The sequence below is a fragment of the Gopherus flavomarginatus genome, chromosome 17 (genome assembly GCF_025201925.1).
Source record: "Gopherus flavomarginatus isolate rGopFla2 chromosome 17, rGopFla2.mat.asm, whole genome shotgun sequence".
Classification (NCBI taxonomy): Eukaryota; Metazoa; Chordata; order Testudines; family Testudinidae; genus Gopherus; species Gopherus flavomarginatus.
This window is the reverse complement of record NC_066633.1, coordinates 9,402,908-9,428,285: the sequence shown is the minus strand read 5'-3', so window position 1 is coordinate 9,428,285 and position 25,378 is coordinate 9,402,908. Positions and strand designations below refer to the sequence as shown.

The 25,378-nt window shown below is 51.7% G+C and overlaps 1 protein-coding gene across 1 annotated transcript in view; it reads right to left on the bottom strand.

The window, feature by feature from the left end:
• Positions 1-24,415, bottom strand: part of RALGDS (ral guanine nucleotide dissociation stimulator) — a 104,292-nt gene extending 79,877 nt beyond the window's left edge. The window contains exon 1 of the mRNA XM_050927022.1: positions 23,673-24,415. Within this exon, the coding sequence (XP_050782979.1) occupies positions 23,673-23,693 (21 nt within the window). The 5' untranslated portion in view covers positions 23,694-24,415. The remainder of the gene's footprint in view (positions 1-23,672) is intronic.
• Between the last annotated feature and the right edge of the window lie 963 nt (positions 24,416-25,378).

The window sequence follows — 25,378 nt, the reverse complement described above, 5'->3', positions numbered from 1 at the left end:
CCTGATGCTGGGGGTTGTGAGGGGACCAGTACAGAACCTATATGTTCTTCCTACACCAGCCAGGATAGCTCCTTACCCTGTGAGAACACTTTCATGATGTGATCCACTACCCAAAGGCCATTTTATGCTTAGAGGGGCCCTTAGAGCAATGGGGAATCCGTCTTAAAGGACTGACCCTGGCATCCCTGAGAGGGGAATTTGCCCCCAGCAGTGCTGGGGGAGGAGTTCTCTCATAGGCTTTACCAGCTGGATGGTGCTTAAAGCCTCCAGGGCGAACCAATACCTTCTGCTAGCACCCCCAAGAAAGGGGGATTTAATGCACCCAATTAGTGCTGTGCAACACTCTACGAGAGGGTAGAGTGAGCAATTCCTCCCTGCCCCTGTGCTGATCAGTTCATCCTCTAAAGCAGGAGACCGGAGTCCTCTGTGTAGGATGGTCAATAAGGACCTTTAGTTCCCTTCCCCTGGGGTTCGAGCTCAAATCCCAACTACATTTCCAGTGAGAGCAGGTGCAAGGGATCATGGTTTCAGACCCCACTCCGAAGACCCAAGTTCAAATCCTGGCTCCAGTGTACACAGCCCAGCTCCGTCCAGAAACCCTGTGTTAACAAACAGATCAGCACAGCAGGACACATCCCTACAGTAACAAGCAGGTGGGCACATCTCAGGTTCGCCATCAGACCAGCCAGTGAACCAGTGTATGTGGGCACTGTCAGAATTGACATCTGGAGAAGGAAAAGGAGGTCAAGCCCTGAAGTCCCCTGGGAGTACAGTTCCCTGGCTCTTTCCCATGGAAGCCTCTGCAATTAATTAAGTGGCGATATGGAAAGCGAGGCCCATTGTCCGCCTGGTAGATGCGACTGTCCCCAGTCCCTGGTGAAAAGCAACTTGAGTATCGTCTCCAAGCCAGCACTTGGCTGGCACGGGGCCACTGCCTGCTCCGCGAGCCCCAGAGCTCAGTGACCTCTGCGTAGGGCAGCCATAAAGCTGTCAAAGAGGGGAAATAACCTCTCGGGGAGAGTCAGAAACCACGCAAAAGACTTTGAAAGGAAAACAAAACATTAAATCCCTGGACTGGCCCGAGGGAAAGGCTGGTGCCACTTGCAATAGAGGAGCCTGGGCAGCGAGAGATTGGGGGGTTGCACAAGGGAGCAGCCACCCTGCAGGCCCAGCGGGAACGAGCAGCAGCTGGATCTGGTAGAAAGGCGGCTGGGTTTGCTCTGCCAGGGAGGCACCAGCAGAGGCCCAGCAATGAGGCTCCAGACTATGACTCCTTTGCATTCACAGCGTTCAACAGCAGGGCCGCTGTGGGGAGCCCCCCATCCTACGTCCTACTCCACGTCCCCGGACAACAGGCAGCAATTCTCACCCATGACAGACTCTCAGACCTAAGCCAACCCTGCTGTTGCTGACAGCATCTTAAAACTAAAGCCCTGACACTGGTCAGGGAGGTGACCAGCTTTATATGATCCCCAGAGGAGAATCCACTGACCACGATCCCAGCATGCACTGCGCTCAGGATAAAACCTGGGGTGGATTCTTTGGGGAAATCAGGCTCTTCCTTGGTCTCCATCAGGTATCTGAAGTCGTTGCGAGGACACCACAAGCTTCTCCATCCACGACGGACATTTCATTCCCCTTCACTGTTCTCCCAACAGCTCTGGTGGGATGGGGAAACTAGTGACCCTATCCCAGTAGCTTTGAAGAATGGCTTCACCAGGCATCTTCAACAGGTGTGGAATGCAGAGATTACCCTTGCTCATGACTGTCACCAAGCCAGCCACCTTCCACAAGGATCCCCAGGGACTTGGATATGTGGCCGTAATTCTACCTCCTCAACCCACTGGCATCAATGGAAGTCGTGTGCAAAGATCCTGGTTCCTCCGATATCAATGGACAAGGGTCTGACCCAAAGCACGTGTCACCCGCTAGCCTTGTATTACATGGAAAGGGTTGACCTGCAAGCGCCAGCCCCCTCTCGACCCAGCAGAGAAGCCCTGCCACAAGATGCCACAGCTGGTGGGAAAATCCTCCCAGCTGGAACACTTTACCCAAGTCCCTGGTTCCCGGTTGAGGCAAAACTCCGATTCATTCTCTACCGCTTCGCTATTTAATTTTATTAATAATTTTTATTTAATTATTTCGGGGTTGATTGTTTCCTGCAGGTCCAGCCAGGCAGCTGGCAACCATTGTTGGGAAACGCCGCTTTCCAGTAAAGGTCTCGTCAGGAAAGGAATAATTCCAGGGAAGTTCACCAAGGATTCCTATGCAGGCCTCCGTGGGCTCTGACAGGTCCACCACTGCCCTACTGATAGACAACTGCCTGTCTGGGACATGCACCTCTCCCAGCAAAGGGTGGTTGTTAACTCCCCAGGTCCTTTACGAAAATGCTCCCAGGTTTTCAGCTGTGAGACTGATTGCCCAGCAGATCCCCGCAGAGTGTAAGGAAAAGGCTGCTGTGTGAGGTCTGCTCATCATCAATTCAACTTAGGGCACTGAAGCTAGGGTTTGTAAACAAAAAGGCCTTGTCTACGCTGGAATTTTAGCCACTGGTGTAGCTGCAATGGTGCAAACCCAAAGCATAGACACCATTTACAAAGACATGGCACAGATTTGTACCGGGTGACTTACAAACGCAGCATAGCCAAGGCCTTAGGGGAGTAGACAGCTCACAGGAGACAGTGCATCACCAAGGGTTGCACAATCTGACCTCAAGGTTTTACAAGTCAAACATCAAAGGCTCCATGATATTAAAGAAATCCCACAAAGACAGTGGAAAGTTTGCTTTCCAAAGGAAATCCCAACCCCATGAGCTGTCTACAACCCAAACCCTAGCAGCATCCTGCTCTCACGCAGGAGAATGTGAAACTCAGGAGAAACACCTTGAAATAGACCCTTTTGTTTTCATTGCCCCAAGCTGATAGAAATGTAAATAGGAAATAAAACAGCCTGAGGAATGAAAAGTAAATAAGGTTTCTAAGCAGTTCTTCCCCTTTGATACTCTGAGTAACAGAGGGAGGAAATCTAGTTCTATAAACACAGAAATCTTATCCCCACAGAGTCCCTCTACAGAATCCCCCTGGGTGGGACTAACAAAGAGCCTAAGAGCCAGACTTACAAAGGGATTTAGGCACCTAGTGGGATTCACAAAGGTGCCCAAGCAGGTCAGTGCCTAAGTTCCATTGAAAGTCGATAGAAGTTAGGCATCTAATTCACTTAGGCACTTCTGTCAATCCTACTTGATGCCTATTTGCATCTTCAGGCACCTAAGGCACCTTTGCCAATCTGGCCCTAAGGGACATAAGAGCACAAGCCCCATTGACTTCCAATCCCTGAATGGTGAAGGAGAATTTTTGAACATTCCACCCTCACTCCCATCAGAGCTTATTTCTGCCACAGGGTCTCCATACACCTGGCCACTTCTGTTCCTTGCATTCAGTTTCCTTCGGCAGAGAAGCAAATCAGGAAAAGCCCAGTGTTGCTGCCAGTTGCCCTGAAGATGAAGATGTGGATTCGTTGACATGTGCTCCATCTTCAATCATCTCCTAATAAATTCCACTGCCCAAACTGTCTCCCAAGGCAATGGAACGCCACGGACTCCCACCATTCTGCAAACTCCCTTGCTCCCCAGAAGAGACAGGCATGTGAAACTCATTTGTAACCAAGACCTTACGAAGCACCTTTTAATAAGTACAGAGCGTCAATTAGCAATGCAAACCGAACAGCTAATGAGCATTAAAAGGGAAAACCAATTAGTTTTCACGGGATTCCTCCCCGCCTTTAACACTTGATGTATTTTGATTTTTAAGCTCCTGTGTGGGTTGGAATTTCACACCAGGACCTAAACGTAGTAGAGATCCCAGTCGCTATTGTTACTTAATTTCAAATAGAAAATGAGCTGTTGGTTTTGCTCACCATCAATCAAACAGGTATCTAGGAAATGGCAGAGCCGGGCTCTGTCTCCATGGAGATGACCATATGCAACAACCCCTAACCAATGGAGCCAAAAAAATAAAAATCAGATACAGATGCATCTCCAGCAGCCTGTTTTGTTTGGGGGGGGAGGGGAACAAAAGGGGTGTTTTTAGGAAATGGCACCAAAATGGCAGAGGGACAGCTTCTTACACTGGGGCAGGAGGGAATGGCAGGTATCTATGGACCTCATTTCTGCTTCTAAATGCATCTTCATTCATCAGTTAAAAAAAAAAAAGCTCTGTTGCTTGCAATCCAGCTGCCTTATTCAACGTTGAAGTGCTTTATCCAGCTGAAATAAATCCCCCAGGAATTGGTAACATTGAGCTGTCATGAAGGGTATTTCATCTGGAGGAGGAGAAGGGGGGTGATCTTTACTTGGGGTTGCTATGGTTACAAAATTTATTGAGTTTCCATAGAAAACCCCTGCTTCTGAAGAGCTTGCAATCTGCCAGAGGGCATTTCCATAGCCAGTTCCCTGTTTGTGCTGGACACTCTTGGTTTCTGGGTATGGTGACAGACAGAGGTACAGGTCATAATCCTTGTCTGCTTCATCAGCAAGATGGAGTTGAGTGACAGAGACCAGACGAATGTCAACCATAGAACACTCACAGAGGCATTGCACAGAGGCAGGGATGCATGTGTCCTATGCATCCATCCAATCACCCCCCAACAGCCCACCATATGCATGCAGACAGACAGACCCCACAAATATGCACGAGTCGCATGCATGCACTAATAAATACCTCCACGTTTCTTTGATAAACACGGCTGCCCCATCCCATCACTCACCCTGGCTGCCCAGGTATTAAAAACCAAAAACACGTGGCAAACTGGAGCCCTTCTGCAGCTGCAGGGATAGGTAGAAACATAAAGGCCTATCTGCGGATGATATGATCCCTGTCACGTCCTTTGCCCTCTATTCCCGCCCAGGGCTGGTGCCATATCTGTGTGATTGAGTCAGTTCTACAGAACATCCTCTGTGTTTGTTGTTGTCTTCCCTGGATATGGACAGTCATGGAAACCAGACCTCCATCCCCCACCGAGCACTGCCTACAAACGGATGTTGTCAGTGAGTGACTCACTTCTGGACAGGGACACTGCATCTGCCAAACAGCTGTTCTTTAACAGCCATGCCTCCCAAATGACATCTGTCGTCTTTTCCTCTCCAGCCCGGGTGCTTTACCCACACTCCCAGACACGCCCAGCATTGCTCTCGAGTCACATGGGGCGCCGAGAACGTGTCAGCCAAGGGAGGGGTTGGAAACTGAGCAATCTATCTTGCTGTTTACCTGGAAACCAGCTGCCTGCCAACATGGTACAAAGGTGTCCGCTATTCACTGTGCTACCGGCCAGGTTACCACCCACCCGGCACAGAGCGAGGGTCGAAGCAGATGGATTTTTGACCGCGTAGTGGGGAAGGAGATTAGAATTCAGTCTTATGCCTGCCACAGGATGGGACATGGACTCTCGCTTCCTGATCTCAGAGGGTTGGGGAAGGGCTAGTCTGGCAGGGCCAACAGCTGGGAAGCAGAATGGTGTATCCAGTGGGACAGGAGGTAGTTCTGAGCCACTGGTGGGGAAGGTGCAGCTTGCAGTTTCGTGACCCTCTAGAGCCATTTGTTTTGGGTCACTGTACTCCCTTGAGTTCATCACTCCCACCCTATTCCCCCCATAACTTGAATCCAGCATTTCCCTCCACCCATGGCAGATTTATCCTAAAAACCCAACCATCTGTTTTCTCAGCTACAGGGTAGCCTGTGCAGTGTATTAGGGATCTGTGAGCCTCCCCCATCCCCCTTCTAGACTAGTACAAGTAGGGATCCTACAGACGGGACATAGACTGGATTTACTGCTGCATTAGATTTGTTTTTCATACCTCCTCTCCCTGCCCCCCAGCCTCTCTTGATCCCGAGAGAGAGTTAAGGTGTCAGACCTGCAGTGTTTGTGTTTGGTAATAGGTCACATGGGATGGCCTGTCCTGGCTGGCCCTGGTGACTCTGACTTTCCCCTCCCCATGCGCGCACACACACACACACGCTCAGACACACACACACACACTATTCAATCTAGGTGAGACAGCAGCAGCTGTCAGAGAGGAATCCCCTGTCAAGAGCGGGGAGCATTCCTGAGCGGGGTATAAACACCATTCCAGAGCCCTGCGTCATTCCTGACTAAACCCGCCCAGCCAAGGGGAGTAACACCAGTGCGAGCTCCCTGCCCCCACCCCACTGCCTTCCTGAGCCTTCCCTGCCCCCCTGGCACTAGCACCTGCCCAGCTCTGCGGCTGGAGCAAAGGTAGAAATGCTGCGATAGACCAGTGTGCTAGCCGGCTCCACTCTGACCAGCTTGCTTCATCAGATTGCTGCGCTGCATATGAATAAACCAGCCTCGCAGCTCCCTTAGCGGCACCCCCTGCAGTGTCTAGGCCAGTGGGGCTCATTGTCATTTTTGCCCCAGATTGACCCCCATCCTCCTGGCCTCCTGCCTCGCCATCTTTCTAGCAGAGGACTTCCTGAGAGTCACTGTACCGTCTACCACCAATATTCCTTTTCTCAGCCAGAAGGGGTGCTCCTGAGCAATAAAAGGCCCGTCCCACCTCCACAGATGGGCTGTCTCCCCAGCACTCCCAACCCTTCCCAGTAAATCCCAGCAAAGGAATCCGGTTTGGATTCTTCCCCATCCAATAATGGCGTTCCCAAGCATCCAGAAGGAGCAAGGGGTGGGTAACATCAGCACGCGGCTGCTTCCCGCCACGTGCAGCCCCTGGCCCCTCTAGCCAGCCTATCTCCTGCTCTCTGTGTCTCGTTAACACTCCCCCGAAGGCACTGTTCCTGGGAAATGGGCGAGTTGAGAATTAAGAGACGTTTCTCAGGTACACGTGAGAGTCTAGGCACCCGGGGAGCACAAAGACAGCTCCATCAGAACCACTCTGATCTGCTTTCCCATTGTGCTCTCATAGGGGACACATCACCCCATTACGGCCTGATGAGGCAGAGAGCAGGCAATTAGCCCCTAGAGATGACAAAGCCTGATGCATTTGAAACTCCCAAGAGCCAGGAAAGGACCTTTCTCTGGGGCAGATGGAGAGAAGAGGGGACCATTTAAAAAACGGGCACCCGTGTGACATGGGTGTGCACAAGAACCAAGGCCACTGTGAACAGAAGCTATGCAGTTGCATGTGCAAAACAGGTAGCTACAGGTGCAGTGCCCTGCTTGGGCCCAGACTGGGAGCAGAGAGGGGTAAAGTGACAGATCTGAAGGCCCCACACAAGACAGCCCCCCCTCCACACACACACCACCCAGCCAACCTCAAGCCTGCAGGAGCTGCAGAGCCCAGGAGCCAGCCTGGCGGTAGGTGAGGCTCTGGCTGCCTTGGCTGGAGAATCCACAGGAGCCCTGGGGCTGGGAGAAATGAAGACACAAGCAAGCTGCCGCCATCTCAACAGTTACCAATTATCATTCCTTTCAAGGGCTGTGGAGATGGGATTCCTCGGAGGTCAAGGGAACCTGTGCACCTGGGTGATGCAGTTCAAACCCCAGCAGGGCGAGGTGCTTCCCCGTGTGCGAGCACACACGTAAATGGGTGTCCACCGGACAGTGCGTGTGTGCACATGAAGAAGAGCGCTGTGTGCAGGAAGGGCTTTATTGGCTCCTCTCCTCACAGCAGAAACACCCACAAACTCACAGGCGTTAGGCTCAGCCGGGCCTAGGAGCCTCCTTCCCCTCACAGTCAGCGCAGGATTGTTCTCGGCACCACAGAGTTGCCTTCTCCAGAGGCTTAGCCTAGTTTCAAAAGGACCCAACCGAGGACGCTGCTACCGCCTCCCTCTGGAGACCATTCCACAGTCCAGCCCATCACACTGGAGGATATGTTTCTTGATACTAATACTCCTTTTCTTAATTTCATCCTATGACTCCTAGTTCTACCCCCTTGCTCCACCCTTCATAGCCCTACTCCTTCCTGGGTGCTTTATAGCCTCCAGCTATCAGCAGCCCATTCTCACCCCCCTCACCCTTTTAGTTTGACAGATGGGGAAACTGAGGCACACATAGGCTAAGTGACTTGCCCAGGGACTACACAGAGAGTCTGTGGCAGAGCAGGAATTGAACCAGGGTCTCCTATGGCCCAGACTAGCATGCGAATCACTGGATCATCCTTCCTCTCCTGGCTGGAGCAATAGAAGAGGCAATACGTATGCATAGCGACATATACACCTCTGTACGTGATAAGCACGTATGGCGCTCTTTTTCCTTGCCTTCTCATCTCTGAGCCCCTAGGACACACTTAGGTCACATTTTCAAACTTTTCTCCACAGCGACGTGAGCTAGACCCTTTTTTTAAAATGAAAGCTCAGTCTCACATAAACCCTTTGTCTCGGGGGCTCAAAGCAAATATTGTGACATTCGACAGCACTATACCAATCTAAATAGACAAAAGCCAGGAGATCCTACAGGCAGGAAACTGAGGCACAAAGCGATGAAGTGCTGTGCCTGGACTCACACAGGAAGGCTGTCCTTCCTCTCAGTGCTTGCTTTGCAGGTCTGGCCTTTTCAACAGGTTTCCATTTGACAGGTGATCCATTCTTTACCATCTCTGCTTTGAGTGGGTGGACGGAAAGTGTGTGTCACAGAGACAGATTCTTTGAGTGGGTTCATTTTCTACCGAGAATTTCCTTTGTAGTGCACACAAAAATTTAGTCTCTCAACATCTCCCCACCCCTTATCATGACAAAGAGCTGCCCAACATTGCTGGAGTCCATTCCTCAGCAGTGCGGGAAGCTGATCCTTTCTGCAGATCTTTCCCTCAGCCGCACCCAGGGACCAGAGAGGAAAAGTCACTTTAGTTTGCAGCTCTTCCTTTCCCCTCACACTCTGGCTTTACTCCCACACTCTCGCTAGGAGGGAGGGGAGGCAGGGGAAGGGCATAGTGGGGCAGGAGGGCTGTCTGCTTTGGTGGACACAATCCAGGTGTTGAAAAGGTCCTGCTCTGACCTCCTTGACGGCTGGTGTCAAATATCAGCTCTCCCAGGCCTGGCTCCCCTTTGGAGCACAGTAGTTCAGCCTGCCACAGAGAAGCCTGGATCCCTGCCTGGTTCCCAACACAAGCCAGTTCTGCAGCCACTCTCAGATTTGGGACTGCACTGGTTTGCGTCAAATACCTCTGTTCAGTAATTGCACTAGCAGGGGTCCCTCTGCAAAGCTACCACTCAGTCCAGAGAGGCTGGCTCCAGATGTTTTATAACCAAAAGAGAGAAGGGAAGCCCTCCTGTGTGATGGGGCTGCTGCTCATTTACCAGGTCTGGCAGGAGGATCCCCTGGCCCAAAGAAAACAGGTGCCTCGGCTCTCTGGACTTCAGCACCAAGCAAGGAAGCCACTGCAGTGACTGTATGAGATGCGTGAAAGCTTCGGCCCATGGTGCATTCTGAGAACAACTATCTCATGTAGTTGGTACTTGTTGGGAGCAGGAGCTGATGCATTGCATTGTGGGACTGGGCTGGGAAGGCTGCCTCAGGGGGTCCTGTCCATACGGAGGCCAGCTTCAGCAAGAGCCATCATCCCAGGGATTGCAGCCAACTGGGACCACCCGCCATTGGCAGCTGTTGTGGGCAGACACACACAAGCTCTTACCATCTGGTTTAGCACCAGCCCTCAGAGGGCTTGAGCAGCAGGGGAAAGGATGCAGGGACCCAGTGCAGACAGCTGCCTACCTGCCCACCCTACACAGGCTCCCCTGTGCCAGCTCTCTCCGCTCTGGGTCTTCCACTGGCATAACCAGGGAGCACAGCTAAGGCTTGGGGCCACCTCGTGGCATACCATTGTAACTGACATTAAGCTCAGGCCTGGGGCTGAGCATTGATTTCTGTTGCTTTAACGACAGGAAAGCTTAATAATCTTATTAACTAAACACCCTTTCAAAGAGCAGTGGAATGAGGATGGAGCAAAGGGGGGGGGGGTTATGTAAATAGCAGAGTGTTACAAAGCCCCGGAACACGGCCTGTTGGCTTTATCCAAGGCTGGGTGAATTCCCAAAAGCGGAAAAACGGTGGCTGTAGCTGCAGCTGCAACTGTCTCTTGTAACCCCCCCACCCCCACCCCAAAGATACTGGGTTCTCCTGGGGAACACATGCTTAGGCCTTCAAATCACTTACCCTGATGGGTGAGACAGCTGTTAGCCCCCACCAGGCCAGCGGAATTTATGCTCCTAAGGATTCAAATACCATTGGTTAAAACATTGTGCAACTAGGTGATCATTTGTGTCATATTATAATGAAAGTGGCTGTTTTTCCAAGAGATTTAAAGTGCACAGCACCACCTAATACAAAGTAAAATCTCTAACATCCCATGCATTTAAGCTCCCAGTAGCACTGTCCACTTCTGCATTGTCTTATACCCTGCCACAGAGATTCTGTATCCACTTGCAACTGAGTTTATTTACTGATTCACAGAGCCCCTGCTGCAATCCTCTGAGTGCTCTCTGAGTTACAAACTACAAGAACCTGAACCCCCATCAGTAAGGACTCTGCACAAGGGCTAGTCCCATATATAAGAGCATGCAGGAATGGGTCCATACACAGTAGAACACACTGGAATTGCTTCACTTCATGCCCCACTGAAATGCAGCCACTTTTCTGAGCCAACAGGAAAGCTGGTCAAAGAGTTTCCCCAGGCTGATTTGACAACAGCTAAATGTTTTGCAGGAACATAGAGATTCCCACAGAAAATATCAAAAAGGCTGAAAAGTTTCATCATGAAAAAGGACAAAACATTTTGTGACTTTTATTTTATCAGTGGAAAGGAAGTATTTTTAAATGTCATTTTTCAAAAAAATTTAAGATTTCAACTTTGCATTCCCATTTGAGACAAAATCAAATTTCAGAATTTCCAGCTGTACTCAATTCTGTTTTGCAGCCAGCTCTAGGTGCGAAGCAGAGGAGATACAAAGCCACTGCAGTCGCACCAGCAGCTCTACTCAGAAGCTTGAGGGACAAGGAGTGAAGGAAAATCCTGTATCCTAGTGAGCCGACAAGGAAACATTGCTAGGCAACATGCGATGACTGGGATGTGGCCAAGCCACTGGGGCTCAGGCCTGACTCTTCTGGAGAATGCCACTGGAGCAGTTTTAATAAGGGCAGGCAATCCAAATGTCAGGCTGATGCCTAATCTCAATGACAGCAATTCCCATATCACAGCACTCCCGCAGACCCCCCTTTAGTCATTCACTTATGCTGGGCAAATGCCAGGCCTCACATTTTTCCAGCTTGGATTATGAATATGGAGGCTTAAGCTGTTCTCTTTGTGCACTGCAGAGGCGTGAGAGGGATTAGCATTCCAATCATTCCCATTAACCCCCCAGAGGGGCTAGTGCCCGATAGGCCAGTCCCTCTGAAGGGGGCTCTTTCCCCCTATTTGAACCTGCTCTCAAGAACACTGTCCACATAACTCAGAGCTCGTGGCCTTCACCACCAACAGCGGCTCCACACTCAGAGGGGGCTGGAGTGCAGCAGGTGAAGAGGCAGAGTACAATGGTTTAGGCTGCTGCTGGGTTGGCGATCCTCCTCTGGGATAGAAAAGCAGGAGGAAGACAAGCGGCAGGAATGGTCTGTCCGGGCAGATCTGAGTCCCATTTAGCCTTTGGGATGAAGCATGCCTAGTGGTTAGAGCACAGGGCTGCAAGTCAGGACATCAGCGATCTTCTCCCTGCTCTGCCATTGGCTCACTGTGGGACTAGGATGAGTTGCTGCATCGCTCTGTGCCTCAGTTTCCCTGAGGGCAGAATGGGCATGGTGATATCAACGGGCCTTGTGGGGCACTGCTATTGTTTCTAAAGTGCTCCTAACGGAGAAGGGCAGAGTCTTCTTATTAATCTGTCTCTGGTCACAAGAATCTGGCCTCCCTGAGGGGAGTGACCCAGTCTTGGCCCATAAGAGGTTGAGTTGTGACCGTCCTGCCTGTGCTGTGACTGGGCTACAGAGCCCCAGGAACTGGAGTACACCGATCACAACGCAGCCGTGCTATTTCAATGCCCCTGGGGACAGTGCGGCTGCCAGGAACTCCCGCCCCATCGCCATGGAAATGTGGAAGCCTACTGGGACTTTCAACCACTGCCAAGCAGCACAGGCCCCGCTGCTCCAGAGCACTTGGCCGAGAAACAGACTCACGGCGTTTCCATTTCCTGTCGAGCCAAAGGGCACAGTGCAGCACTCGGAGGCACCTCTGCTGTGGGACTAGCGCTCGCCGAGCTGCTGAAGCCACACCACAGGCCAGCGTGGAGAAACACCTTCTCTGCTAGCAAGGGCCTTCACACTGCCCTGGTTTCATCTCACGTTACGCCTCCTGGCAGACTTTCCTGCCCTGTCCTCTCAGCACCTCAGTGCAGCCGGGCTAGGTCACCACATGGCTCGACCAGCATACTTCAATCCTGCCCTGCAGCACCCCGGCTCCTCCGGTCCTTGGACCCGCACACACAGAGAAACCCCTGCAATTCTGACCCACAAACCCACTGAGCTCTTCCGGCCTGGGAATTCTCCATAGCCAGGGTGGATACAAATCAATTATTTTTAAAAAAATAATAACAATCAGATTTTTTAAATTTAAATCAGATTTTTTTGATAAAATGCTTTTTGAGGAAAAAACCTATCTAAAGATAGTTTGAATTAAGATACATTATAGCTCAAAGATATCTCATCATGGAATAAGGATTATAAATTCGAATTCTATAGTATGAGACAATATATTCATGTCATGTTTAAGAAAAGTTTTGTAAATGTGTTCCAATAGTTCATGGATTAGGGACCCAATTTTATGGGGTTCCAGGGGCTTCTGTATAGTTTATTTAGGTTAATCTTTCTATCTACTCAGTGGGACTCAGTGCTCAGTCTAGAAGATACCATTAGAGATGCTTAGTTTTGCAATTCTCAGACAGTGGATTTGTGTCTCCAGAGATAACATGCTTGTTAACAGCAAAAAACAAAATAAAATAAAATAAACAGAGGTGAGAAATAACAGACCTCAACCCTACTGTCCCGCTGCAAATTTGTGTACAGAGTCAATCCCCTACCTCTCTCTAAAAATGCAACGTTTCAGAAGTTCAATGAATAGAAGATTGTTGGGGGCAGAATAGATATGGACAAGGAGAAGAAGTCTGGAGATGAATGTGAGACGGGAGGGACAGGTAGTAGAAACAAAAGTGAAACTGTTTGAGCAGCATATTTCAGAAGTCTTGAGGTCTTTCTGAGTGTGGCCTTCACTGATTCAAGATCTACCATACCATTCTCTCACTAGAAGGGAAAACCTATAATGGCAGCAGGCCGTAAAAGAGACCCAGTGTGGGAATAAGAACCATTCAAGAAATATGTCTGCTGATGATGTTTCAAAGAAAGCACACCAGTGAACTCGTGGAAGTCACTTCAGCACTTGGATTCAGAGACTGTTGAAGTGATAATCTCACTTTTAACAGAAGTAGCTTCTTCTGCCAGCGTAGAAAGAATATTTTCTTCCTTTGGACTAATTCATTCCAAATTGAGAAATTATTTGGGACCTGAAAAAGCAGGTAAGCTTGTTTTTCTTTTCCAGATTGAAAATGAAGGTGAAGACGACTGAGTTAGCTGCAGAAGCCAATATTTTAAGTTTTTATGTTGACCTGGCTGACAGTCGATTTTTTTTTAAATATTTCATTTAACTATTTTAGTTAAAAACAATTTTAACAAAAACAAACCTGATTTTAAAAAACTTGAATGTTTAAATAAATTCAAAAATTCATATGCTTATTTTGTTAAAATATGTTTGCTGTTGAAGAAAAAGATCCAGAATACGTAATGTTGTTTTAGTTAAATAAAAAAAGATTTAAATGTCTGTCTGGTGATGTTCTCCTCCTAATAGAGCATGGCAAGAAAATCCTCCAAATATTAATGATTAACTGATGAATTGGAGATAGTTCGTCTCCCAATTACATCGTAAGTATCTGCTTCAATTACCTTCAGTAAATGAAATAACCAAACAATCATTCATTTTCTGATATAGCTGTAAAACTAATCTGAAAAGTTTTCAAAATAAATCACTTTTAAAATGTATAGTGTGTACCTTCTAAAAATGAAACCTACATCTATCTCTGAGTTGTGAAGAATATGTATTAAGGTTATAACAACCAACAAGAATGCACGTTTATGTAGAAATCCATGATTAAATTGAGTCTTCCTTACTAGTGATTTAAATCAAATCCTCCCTGCCCATAGCTCTGCCAATGCACCTCTGTCCCAACCGGCAGCCTTCCCATCCCCTGCTATTCCAGCCCAGGGCTCCTCCTGCCAATGTTCCTCCACCTGAACCTGGTGCACCCTCTGCTATTCTTGTCCAGTGAGTCCCGCCAAGGGACCTCAGTCCTGACTCTCAGCTCCCGCTTCTGTTCCAGCTCTGGGACCCTCCATCCTGAGCTTTTACACCCAGCTATTCGAGCCCTGGCCTTTGCCTGATCCCCAACCGTCAAACCACCCTTTCCTGGAGGAACCAGATAGAGGCTGAGCCTTTGGCCAAAATCCTGTTCACTCAAAGCCATTCTCAGAGCCAGGTCTCCATAACCCACTGCGTCAGAGAGCATCCTCTGTATGGGCCATTTCCTCCTTTCTCAGGGAAGGAGCCAGAGTTTGCTGTGCTGGCCTTTCACTGACTTGCAATCCTAGGTTCCTTCCCAAATTCCTGTCACAGTTATTTACACTAGCAAAGTCTCCAGCCAGCACTCCTCACTGCTGCAAGGGGAGGCTGGAAGCACAGGCCGCACGGGCCCATGAGCACAGAACACGCTGCAGAGCGGCTGTTTCGCGCCTATGGCAGTAAACATGGTGGGAAATCTGGCATCATATGGCGGCAGTGAGGCCAGGGGTACACAACAGGATGGACCCTGGAGATCTTCACAGGGGTCCAATACAACCCTTCCAGGCACAGCGAGACACCGCTGAACTCCCCACCCCTATGCATCCTCAGGTGCCAAGCTGACGGACAGGCCGACCCATTCTTTTTCTGCAGGATGACTTGGCAAGTTACAATGTGTCGGATGTGACCTTTACAGAGTTCACATCCTGTCTCCAGAAGGGGCAGGGCATTTTTAGCTGGGGGCGGGTGCAGCTTTGGAGGAAGAGGGAGAAAAGGAACATCAGGTTCTCATCATCCTGAGAAACTGGCTAGGGGCGGAGAGGGAGATGGCATATGTCGAGGCAGAGGGATAATAATAGGTAGCATGAACCTTGGGGGAGGGTGTGCCCAGCTCACGGCGCCTTAGCTTGAACCTCAACAGAGAAGAGCGTCCCCTGGACAGTTCCCTCCAGAAATTTAACCACCACTCACCCCATTCCTCCTGTCTTCACCACCTCCTCACACTCTTTGCTGGGGAAGCTCAGGAAGGCTTGGCATCCAGGTTGGGAAGAGCATCCCAGAACTCTGCCACCAAGCCTCAGAACCTTTCTAAAGCTCCCGAGGCTCCAGGAGTGGGTTGGATATCCCTCAGGTACAGGGTCCCACATGGCGTCAGCTTCCAGTCATGGCTAGAAGCCAGGATGAGGAGCAGGGGAGAGGGTTGGCTGATTGTGTCAGCACCTCAGACAATTTGGCTCTGTAATGGCCGTGGGTTTGGGTTGTTTCCGATTTCACCCCGGGTGCTTTCCCTCATCCTTCACCTCCTCTGTCTCACTGCCTCTCCCCTTAATTATCCCCCTGAAGACACTTCTCTCTAGGCAACATAATGAAGGTTGTTATCCTGCTTGGGACAGACAGTGTAATGGAGACATAGCCCACCTCTCTGCTATCCCACACCCACCCTCAATTGCAGACGTCTGCCAGCCCTGGACTCAGAAAGAAAAGCCTGGCACAATAATCCAGCATCCCATCTCTGTCCAGCTCAGTCATGCTCCGAGGAGACCAGCAACAGAAGAGGAGTCACAGACCATAAATTTGTCCGGGCACTACAACGATCTCCTGAATGGATGAACTCCCACTGTCCGCACCAGGCCTCCAGGGAGTAGGAGCTCTTTCTTGGAAGCCTGTGATCAGTGACATGCAGTCACCAGGCAGCCCTTGACGTCAGCTCGTGTCTACAAACATTTTTTTGACTGATGGCCAAAGTGCGCAAGGCAGGGACACAAAAGAAAGTGGAGAACAGAACATCCGATACAAAGGAGAAAGCCAGCTTGATGGACATTAGACATCCCTCCTGGGATGAATGCACAGTCATTCCCAGGCTGCTTTACAAGCCAACAGGGCCCAGAGAAGTTACTCAGCTAGCGGCACAGATCCCTGGGGAATATCACATCTGCAATCCCACCACAGACCAGCTGGGAATTCATCCAGCTATACTGACCGGGGCTGAGCCGGTCGGACATTCCCAGCCACGGCTAACCCAGCAAGGACCAGCCTGCTCTCCCCGCTGTTGCCACTAGGTCACTTGGGAAGTGGTGATGGCGGGGAATGGCTCCATGCAGAGAGGATCTGGGCATGTGCTAAAATCGGTGCACTTAGCACATTAATGGCTGGCAGCTGGAATTTCTTATAGCAGCCTCTGCCGAAAGCCAACAGCGTGAAGTGCCGTCCTCATTGCTGGGGCCTCTTGACCCCCACCTGTTTAGCCACCTTGTAGAGCAGGTCAGTTTCCTTCCAGGCATCACAGTCCAGTGGACAGAACACTGGACTGGGAATCAACAGACCGGAATTCCAGTCCCAGCTCTGCCACTGACCTGCTGCATGACCTTAAGCATGTCATGTGACCTCTCTGTGCCTCCACTTCCCTTCCCAACCTTCGCCTTGTCCGTTTAGACTGAAGCTCTTTGAGGCAGAGACTGTCTCACTATGTGTACGTGCAGAGCCCAGCACAGCAGGCCACGCTCTCAGTTGGGGCCTTTGGACAATACTGAAATACAGACTAATAATCAACCATCAGCTGAGAGCCCTTATGTCCATCTATGCTACAGTCACCTGGGTTAAACCATGCGTCCCAAACGTAGGCTTCCACGCACACAAGCGTGAGCAGAGTACGTTCTATCACGGTTCAGCCAAAGGCACCGCCGACGCGAATACCAGCAGCACAGGGGCTTAGACCTGGCAGACAAAGGCAAAGGCATTTCATGCAGCTCCGGCCCGAGTGAGGAGTACGTTCTGTAGGGCAAGCTTTGTGCCAGGCTGCCATAAAAATGCACCACCTTGCCCCCAATCATCTGAACCTCAGAATAAAGCAGTGGGATACTATGGTGAGGAGGGCCTTGGTATCCAAATACTTACACAGCCCTCGTCACCATAATAACGGAGGACCGCATTCTGAGATTCGTGCCCTAGAAGGACCTCAGATAAGTGCAGGTGAACAGTGCATTTTAAGGAAGAGATGGCTGGGACAGGGCACCACCTTGTGTTGCTCTCTCCTGTCACTGGATGTGTCCCATCAGCATTAACAGGGGGTTCTGCGCCCAGCACCAGGGCAGAATAAATCCTGCACATGCGAGGGAGAACTCTCAACGCAAGGGGAGGCTTTTCCCGTGACAATATCCTAGCCCCACTATTGCCTGGGCCAGGGAGGGGTTCTAACTCCAGGCCCCAGATGCGTAGGCACAGGCGTCATCACTTCTGGGTCTGTTCTCCGCTCCACCACGTCTGTGTCTCAGCATCCCCCTCTGTAAAATGGGGACAAGAATACAGTTCAACCTCTAGGGATGCAAGACATAAATGCTCATGAAGCACTGGGAGGTGCATAGAGGGAAGGGGCAGAGAAGGGCAAAGGATTATTCTGCTGGGTTGAAGTGTCCTTGAGGAAAAGAGGTGAGCCCTGTGTGCTGCTCCTTACATGCTGGTTTCATACCGTTCTCTTCTACATTCCAGCCACAGCAGCATGGCCCCCATTGGTCCCCAGCTTCATGTGTCAAATGAAGGCTTGGTTTGGCTTATCCTAATAAAATGGTAGATCTGTCTCAGGGGTGGCGGAACAGAGTCGTCTCTGCATCACAGCACCCGTTACTGAGATCCTAGGAGACAGGATTCAAGTGGAAATAATCCCAACAAAATGCTCGAGAGAGCTTTGGTTATTGAGATAACCACCTTGGGCAAGAATATCCTGGGTACATTCCAACGCCAGTCAGTCCGCTCTGCCTTCCTAAACTCTCTGAAATGTAACCCTTAGATTCTGGGATGTTCACTCAGTTGTGCCAGTTGATCTCCAACATGGGTGAAATCAGTACATTCCACATACCTAAGCCCTCCTTGCAGTTTTAGTGGGATAGAGGATACTTCTTCACCTCCTGTCCTAAACTGGGGTAGTGTGGTAGTTAAACAGTTGCTAGGCCCCACCCCAGAAGTTACTGCATTTCAGGGCTGGGTGAAGTAACTTCTGTACATAGTTTATTAAGCACTCTGTGGTCCCTTGGTCAAAAAGGTACTTTGGCCCTGATACAAAACCCATCAAAGTCAATGGAAAGATTCTCACCACGGTGAGTTGGCTTTGAATCAAGACGTCTATAAATAGTACCGAGCAGCTATATGGTCCTTTTAATTAGGGGATCTCAAAGCCCTTTACAAAAGAAGGTCAGTATCATTATCTCTGTTTTACAGATGGGGAAACCGAGGCACATAGCTGTTACCATGACCTCCCTGAGGTCACGCAGCAGGTCAGTGGTGGGACTGAGACTGGAACCCAGATCTACTAGCTAAGTGTGCGTGGGACAGCCACTGCCTTGCTTAATAAATGCAACTTTGTATTAATGACCACCAAAGGGTGACCAGCTAGCAAGTGTGAAAAATAGGGACAGGGGTGAGGGGTAATAGGTCCCCTATGTAAAATACAGCCCTGTATATCAGGACTGTCCCTATAAAATTGGGACATCTAGTCACCCTAGATCACCACCATCAATGGCAAAGCAAACCTTGTCTTCAGGCAGCAAGACCTTTGAGATGCAAAGATCGTTCTCCTCAACCTTCTGCCAGCCCCTCCTCCGGGGAAGTCCAAGCCCCTGTGCAGACTGAGCTACTCAAGCGTGATGAGGAGAGACACAGGGACTCACCAAGCTCAAGCCCTGAAAGTCGGTCACATTTCCCAGTGGACCCATGAGAGCTGACCAGCTGATATTCCATAGAGAAAGCAATAGTGCCACCTGCTGGACAGACAAGCTCTTCAGGTGCAGCAGGTCAGAGACCTCCTGGGTCATTCCTAGCAATGGGGCACAGCTCAGGTTGTTCCTAGCGCCTGCTGGATGGACCTGAGTCCCCCATACCAATTGTGGGGGCATTGCATTGCCCAGCCGCCCCAACCCCCATGGTGGTTCCATTCCTGTTCCAAGAAAATAGACCCGGATCAGAGCAGCTGCCTGTAACAGTAACATCAGAGACACGGTTGTATGACAGCGACAATGGGGCTCAACCCCCAGAGACAAACCCCAACCTCTGGGCATATCCAGGTCAGGGTCCAAACCTCACAGGGCTCAGGCCCAGCCCCTGCTATCACTTCCAACGTTCAAACAATCAGTCAGGAGAGGAGAGAACTGCAATGGGACCTGTAACACTGCACACAAAGGAGCCCTCTCTGCCCTCCAACACGCCCACATGACATCGATGCAGCGAGAGGAGCGACCCCTACTGAGCCACCAACATCACTACCACCCGTCTAGAGCCCTCCCAAGCACCGACCTCTCCCACCGTGGCCATGGCTTTAGGTGGGGGCTTGCTGCATCCCTGTGGGAGCCCAGCTCTGTTTCCGCACCGCTGCGAGTGGTCTCCTGTGGCACCAGGTCCCCAGAGGGTCAGGGATCCAGGAAGGGACCAGAAATCCCCCCTCCCCCCTTTTTCTAACCTTTTACTGGTGTTGATTTTTCAAGAATAATTCAACAAATGTCACCCTCAAGCCTGATTACCCCGAGGAGGGAAGGAGGGGGCTGGGGAGGCATCACACGGAGCCGTCAGCTCCCTCCCTGCTCCATTTATCCACTGCAAGGGCTGGCACTGGAGAGGCGAGTGCACATGCTGGCTGATGCCCAGATGGCTGCAAGTCGTGGGTAGCCTCACGATGTATTGTGACCTCTTACCTGTGCGCCCCTAGCACCACGGGGCACAAGAGCTGCTCCCAGCCACGGCAGGAGCCCCGTAGCAACTGCATTTCTCTATGGAGAGCTGCTAGCCAGCAAGTCCATGTAGCACTTGGGCAGTGCCCTTCCACCTCCACCATCCTGGCTCAGATCCCAGCCCATCCCACCTCCTTCCTAGGCACATCCATTTGCCACAACCACCAGCCAGAGACCAGCGGCACAAACTGCTGCTTGAGGCCTACGCCTGGGAGCTGGTGAACTGCTCAGCTCCCACTGAAGGGAATGGGGGCTGAGCCGCTCACTGACTGCCCGGGTCTCCCCCTCCAGCAGCGGGATATGAGGTTGTGGGGCAACCTGTGGCTTGATCCTGTCCTTCACTCAGCAGGATGGGGGCAGAATGGGTTAGGGACACTATGCTAAATCCCATCCAGTGACACCTTCATATAAAGGAGCTTGTAGCCAGTCCAGTGTGGAGAGAGAGAAGCAAACACCACCTGGGACAGTTTCTGTCAAAATGGGCAAACAATCCCCCTTTCCCATCAACATCCTGCAGATGAGCCAGCCCCGCCTCCTGCCTCCCTGACAAAGGGGAGCTGGGTCCACCCAGCATCAACTGAAGCTGGTCTATGAGGCCACAAGCCGCTCTTTTCGGAAGAGATTAAAACCCAAGTCCTCGGACTCCTCCCCATTTCTGCCCATTACGGATCCCGTGATACTGACACTGTGCAGCATGTCACCCTGCAGCCCTGGGCCATTCCAGTGTGGGCGGTGTGGGGGTGGGGATTCAGCTTCTCTTAATTGCCCCTGCACTTTCTACTGAATATGCTAGTTATCTGCCCCCCACCCCCACCCCTCCCCCTCCAGTTGGGCTCCTCTCTTCCTACTGCCCTAGGCTGGTGTGTGTAGAAGGCTGGTTAGCGACTCCTATGCCATGAGTGAGTTCGAGGCAATGGCAGGCGAAATGATACCTCGGCCATCACAATGTAGACAGCAGGTTGGCATCCTCCGGAATGATCACTGCTATAGCGATGTATTGGAAACCCAGCGTGAGTCTGTGGGCAATGCAGCTTTCTCCAGGATTCCTATGCAGGGCCGGGAACGCTGCTTCCCACCAGCCTCCACGGCCCCTAGCAGCCCCACAGCCCAGCACAAGGAGCGCAGCAGAAATACATAGAGTGACAGAGAGAAACACAAACCCATAGACACTGGGAAAATGGTCTTGGAAAACCCCAAAGGGACTCCCCGAGCAAACTGGGCCCTATGGGGGAACCCCCACTGGGCTACAGCGTGAGGACAACCATTGCCAGAGGTCTGCCTTGGCGCTGTCTGCACAGATTGCTTTCCTCCCCCTGATCTGCCAGCACCTGGGGTCTAAAGGGACTCCCCTGGCCCCTGACTTGCACCCACATTTGGAAATAGGGGTCTCAAACACACCAGCTGAACCAGTCTGTGAAGGACTCAGGATGTCCCCACTAGGACCTCATGCCAGCTGGACTCCTCTGCCAGTTTCCTTGGTACCAAAGTCCAAGCCCCTGCAGACCAGCTGAGAGCCAGGAGGAGTTCTGGAGGCAGAATCATTCCAGGCCAGGCCCCCCTTTCTGCTCAAGTTCAGGCCAACACTAGAGAAAAGGAACTGATGGGAGTTTGGTTCCAGCCTCGCTTGCCAGCCCTTGGAGATCAGTGTGTTATCAGAGGCTCCTCCTGTTTTGAATCTGCCAATGCAACAATCACTCCCTTCTCTCCAAAAGCCAATTTAATTCCTCCAACAAAGGGAGAGGCAGGGATCTCCCTTCAGCTGACCTTTTGCCTCCGGCTCTAGGAGTTGGATTTAGCCTGGAAGTCACTCGCTGGACTGGTCCACGTGCAGGTTTGGGATCTAGAGGGGGAGCATCAATTTAAAATTCACACAGCAGTCCCTCCTCCTGTGCATGCTACACGCACAGCCCAGACACCCCAGGCAGTGCTTCAAGGCTGACCACACTGAGGGGGTGCTTCCATGCTCAGGGCCAGAGACTCTTCTCACGGGCACAGGTGTAAATCCAGGGGGAATTTACACTGAGGTCAGTGATGTTTCACCAGCCTAGGAGAGTGGAGGATCAGACCCCTCAGTCTGAGGGACTGGTGGGAGAGCTCAGCATCCGGCCCCAGGCGTGCATCTGTCTGAATGCTCAAGTTCTTGGGGGCTAGCTGACGGGTGAAGGGCGGGAGTGGGAGGAAGGGGCCAGTTGAGGATTCACGCCAATCCAGTGCCCACTCTCCAAATGTTTCCAACTTCAACCCACTCCCAGAAATAGCAGCAGAGGGTTTGAGGCCCTGCAATTTGGTTGCCCAGGCCCCATTTCACCTTGAGCCTGGCCCATCAAGGCGCTGGGACGGTGCAGAGTTTGGGGCATAAGGACTATGAAGAGGGGCCTGGCTGGCACCTTCTAATGTCTCTTGGGCCTAGTCATTGCCTATGTGGCTCCAAACCCTGCACCTGGTGGAGCAGAGTCTCACCATTCAGGAGCATTTGCTGCCCACCAGTTCTGAAGCGTCTCTTGCAGGCGTTCTCAAACTTCATTGCGGCATGGCCCCCTTCTGACAGTAAGAATTACTACCCGATCCCAGGAGGCGGACCGAAGCCTGTGCCTACCTGAACTCTGCCACCCTGGGCAGTAGGGGAGGGGAAAGCCCAAGCTCCATTGCCCCTGGGGGGGACAGGGTGAGCTGAAGCCCGAGCCTAATCCCCACTGTTCAGGGCAAGGGGCCTGTAACCTGAGCCTTGCCACACAGGGCTGAAGCCCTCTGCCCCAGACCATAGGGCTCGGGCTTTGGCTTTGGCCCGAGGCCTCAGCAAGTCTAACACCAGCCCGGCCACCCCCATTAAAACAAGGTTGCAACTCACTTTGGGGTCACAACCCACAGATTGAGAACCGCTGGTCTCCAGTTTAAAAGCATCTGGTCTCTCCCCTTTCCATGACCCACCTCCTTCTGCACATGCAGTGGGTCTTCAGACATTTATTTACACAAAGACCAAGAACTGGGACTGGGAAGCTCCCCTGTGGTTACTTCCCCTTACCGAGGACACCTGCCGTGGTCTGTTTCCATTTCAGTGTTGTCTGTCCCCTGCCCCACCCACAGCATGCAAGGCCATGCCCCCCTTACTGCCACTGTGCCCCATGCACACAGCAGCCCAGGGGCGAGCCAACAGCAACAGATGTGGGGCTTTAATAAAACGTTCAATGAACATCTACTGGAAACCTCCTGGATGCTGTCATGTGGTGGCGGAAGCCGAGTGGCTGCCTGGTCGGGGTTGTACCCTGCACATGTATCTATAGGAAATATAATTAGCGCACGGGCCTTCTGAAAGTAAACGTAAGCCACCTCATCTGACTCAGTGCATCAGACAAGACAGTTTTGGGGCAGCGAAGGTGGATCCACTGATCTATCCCATGGCTTCTAATTAACAAAGGTGGTTTCTACTGACCCTGGACATCCCGGCACAGCAGCAGCATGGGTAAGACCTGGCACCTGGATCTCCCCAGCGACAGGGGCATGAGTGCCACCTGGGACGGTGCCAACCCAGGACGTCTAAGTATTTATCCCGCTAAGCCCACTTCACTGGCATAAAGAGACCAGGACATCACTGTGGAAACCCACCCTGCCAAGCTCACCTGCGTGTCGATCATCATCATCTCCCTCTCATCTCCTCGGTGGGGTCCTCACGGAGAAAGGTGTCCAGAGGCCGGAGGGCTCAATCCCACCAGCTGAGCCGGTCTCTCAGGGATTCAGATGGAGGGTGGTCTGGCTAGGAGGGGTGAGGGGAAGCTGGTCCTAGCCCCCACCCCAAGCCCTGCTGGGTCACTGGCTGCCTTCCATCTCCTGGCGCTGGAAGGAAGGAATCCCCCGGGGAAGATCCCTGGTCAGGGCTGAGAGGCTCAAGGCGTTGACAGGCTAGGAGGGGCAGGTGATGAGCCAGCATCCCGACACAGGGCTGCCATGGTCACATTGCAAATCAAAACCACAGCCCGAGCTGCTCAGAGCTCCACGCGGAATCAGCAGGATCCAGGGGACCGAAGGCCGCGAGGAATCTCCAGGAGACACATTTCCTCGGGGTAGGGGGGCTGTGTCAGTTCCCCATTGTCTGCAAACAACCCCACGGAGCAGCAGCAGCAGCAGCTTTGCACTTCAGGAAAGCTCCCAGTCCCTGCCTTCTCCTCCTCCGCCTCCTGCGGGGAAATCCAGCGCGTGGGAGCCGAGAGCTCGTGGCCCGGTCGGTGGCGGCTGGGGGGAGGGAAGCTAGCTAGCTTTCCAACAAACGCACGTTGCAGGCGGCAGATTGCAAAGCCACCAAGGCTGGGCTGCAACAATTTGCAAAGAGAGCGTGAGCGTGTGTGTGCAAAGGGGGTGGAAGGGGAGGGAATGAATCAGGCACCAGGCGCTTAACGGGTGCTCCAGAATACAGCCGTCTTCCCCGGGTCTCTGCGCTGGATCCCTCTCCAGGGCAGAGAAACTTCCCTCCAGCCAGGAGAGCAGCAGCAATAACAACAACAAATCTTTGCAAATGAAGCAGCCAGGAATCCAATCGCCCAGGCGGGGCTGGAGCAGGCGAGCAGGTGATTCTCTAGATCCAGCCGCGTGTGGCTCAGGGAAAGGCAGGGTGGTTGGTTTTTTTCCAGGTCCGCCTTTCCTCTGGGAGCTTTGATCCCACCTGGAGATAGGCGAGTTCCCAGGAGAATTTAAGATCACCCCGGAATGATCCTCAGTCCACTGGCGCTGTAGGGTTCTGTCTTACAGACGCCCAGGCTTTGCCTGCCTGGAACAAATGAGTTAGTAATTGTGCTAAGCATAATATTTTAATGAGCCCCTGGTCAAGCACTATGGAGCGCAAACAAAGACAGCTGAGTTCAAAACCATGTTTGCTGCGCACCAGTGACCCTGGTTAAGTCACTCGGCTCGCAGCTACACACAGACACAACAACCACACACAGTTACACGGAGAGCCAGTCACTCGTAAACACCAATTACCCAGGCAGAGTCCATCACGGGTGCACAATTGCACCCACACACAGTCATTTGCAGACACCCAGATACCACTCACGCTCAATGCTTTCCTCATTGCCCTGCACCCCAAGGCAGGTGTTTTGCACCCCAGCAGAAATATGATGAGTTTATTATGGCACCACAGTGTCTGTCCCTGGGTGTCTCTTTCTGTGTCAGCTCCAGCAGGGAGAGCGGAAAAGGGCTGCTCATTGCCAAAGGCCACCTGGCAAACTCCAAATGGAAGGCAGTGAGGGCGTGGAACGAGCCTGGCAGAGGGAGGGCACTGCCCTGGGTTACCTGCTCTCTGGCTCTCACCCTCAGCACCACCCTGTACAAT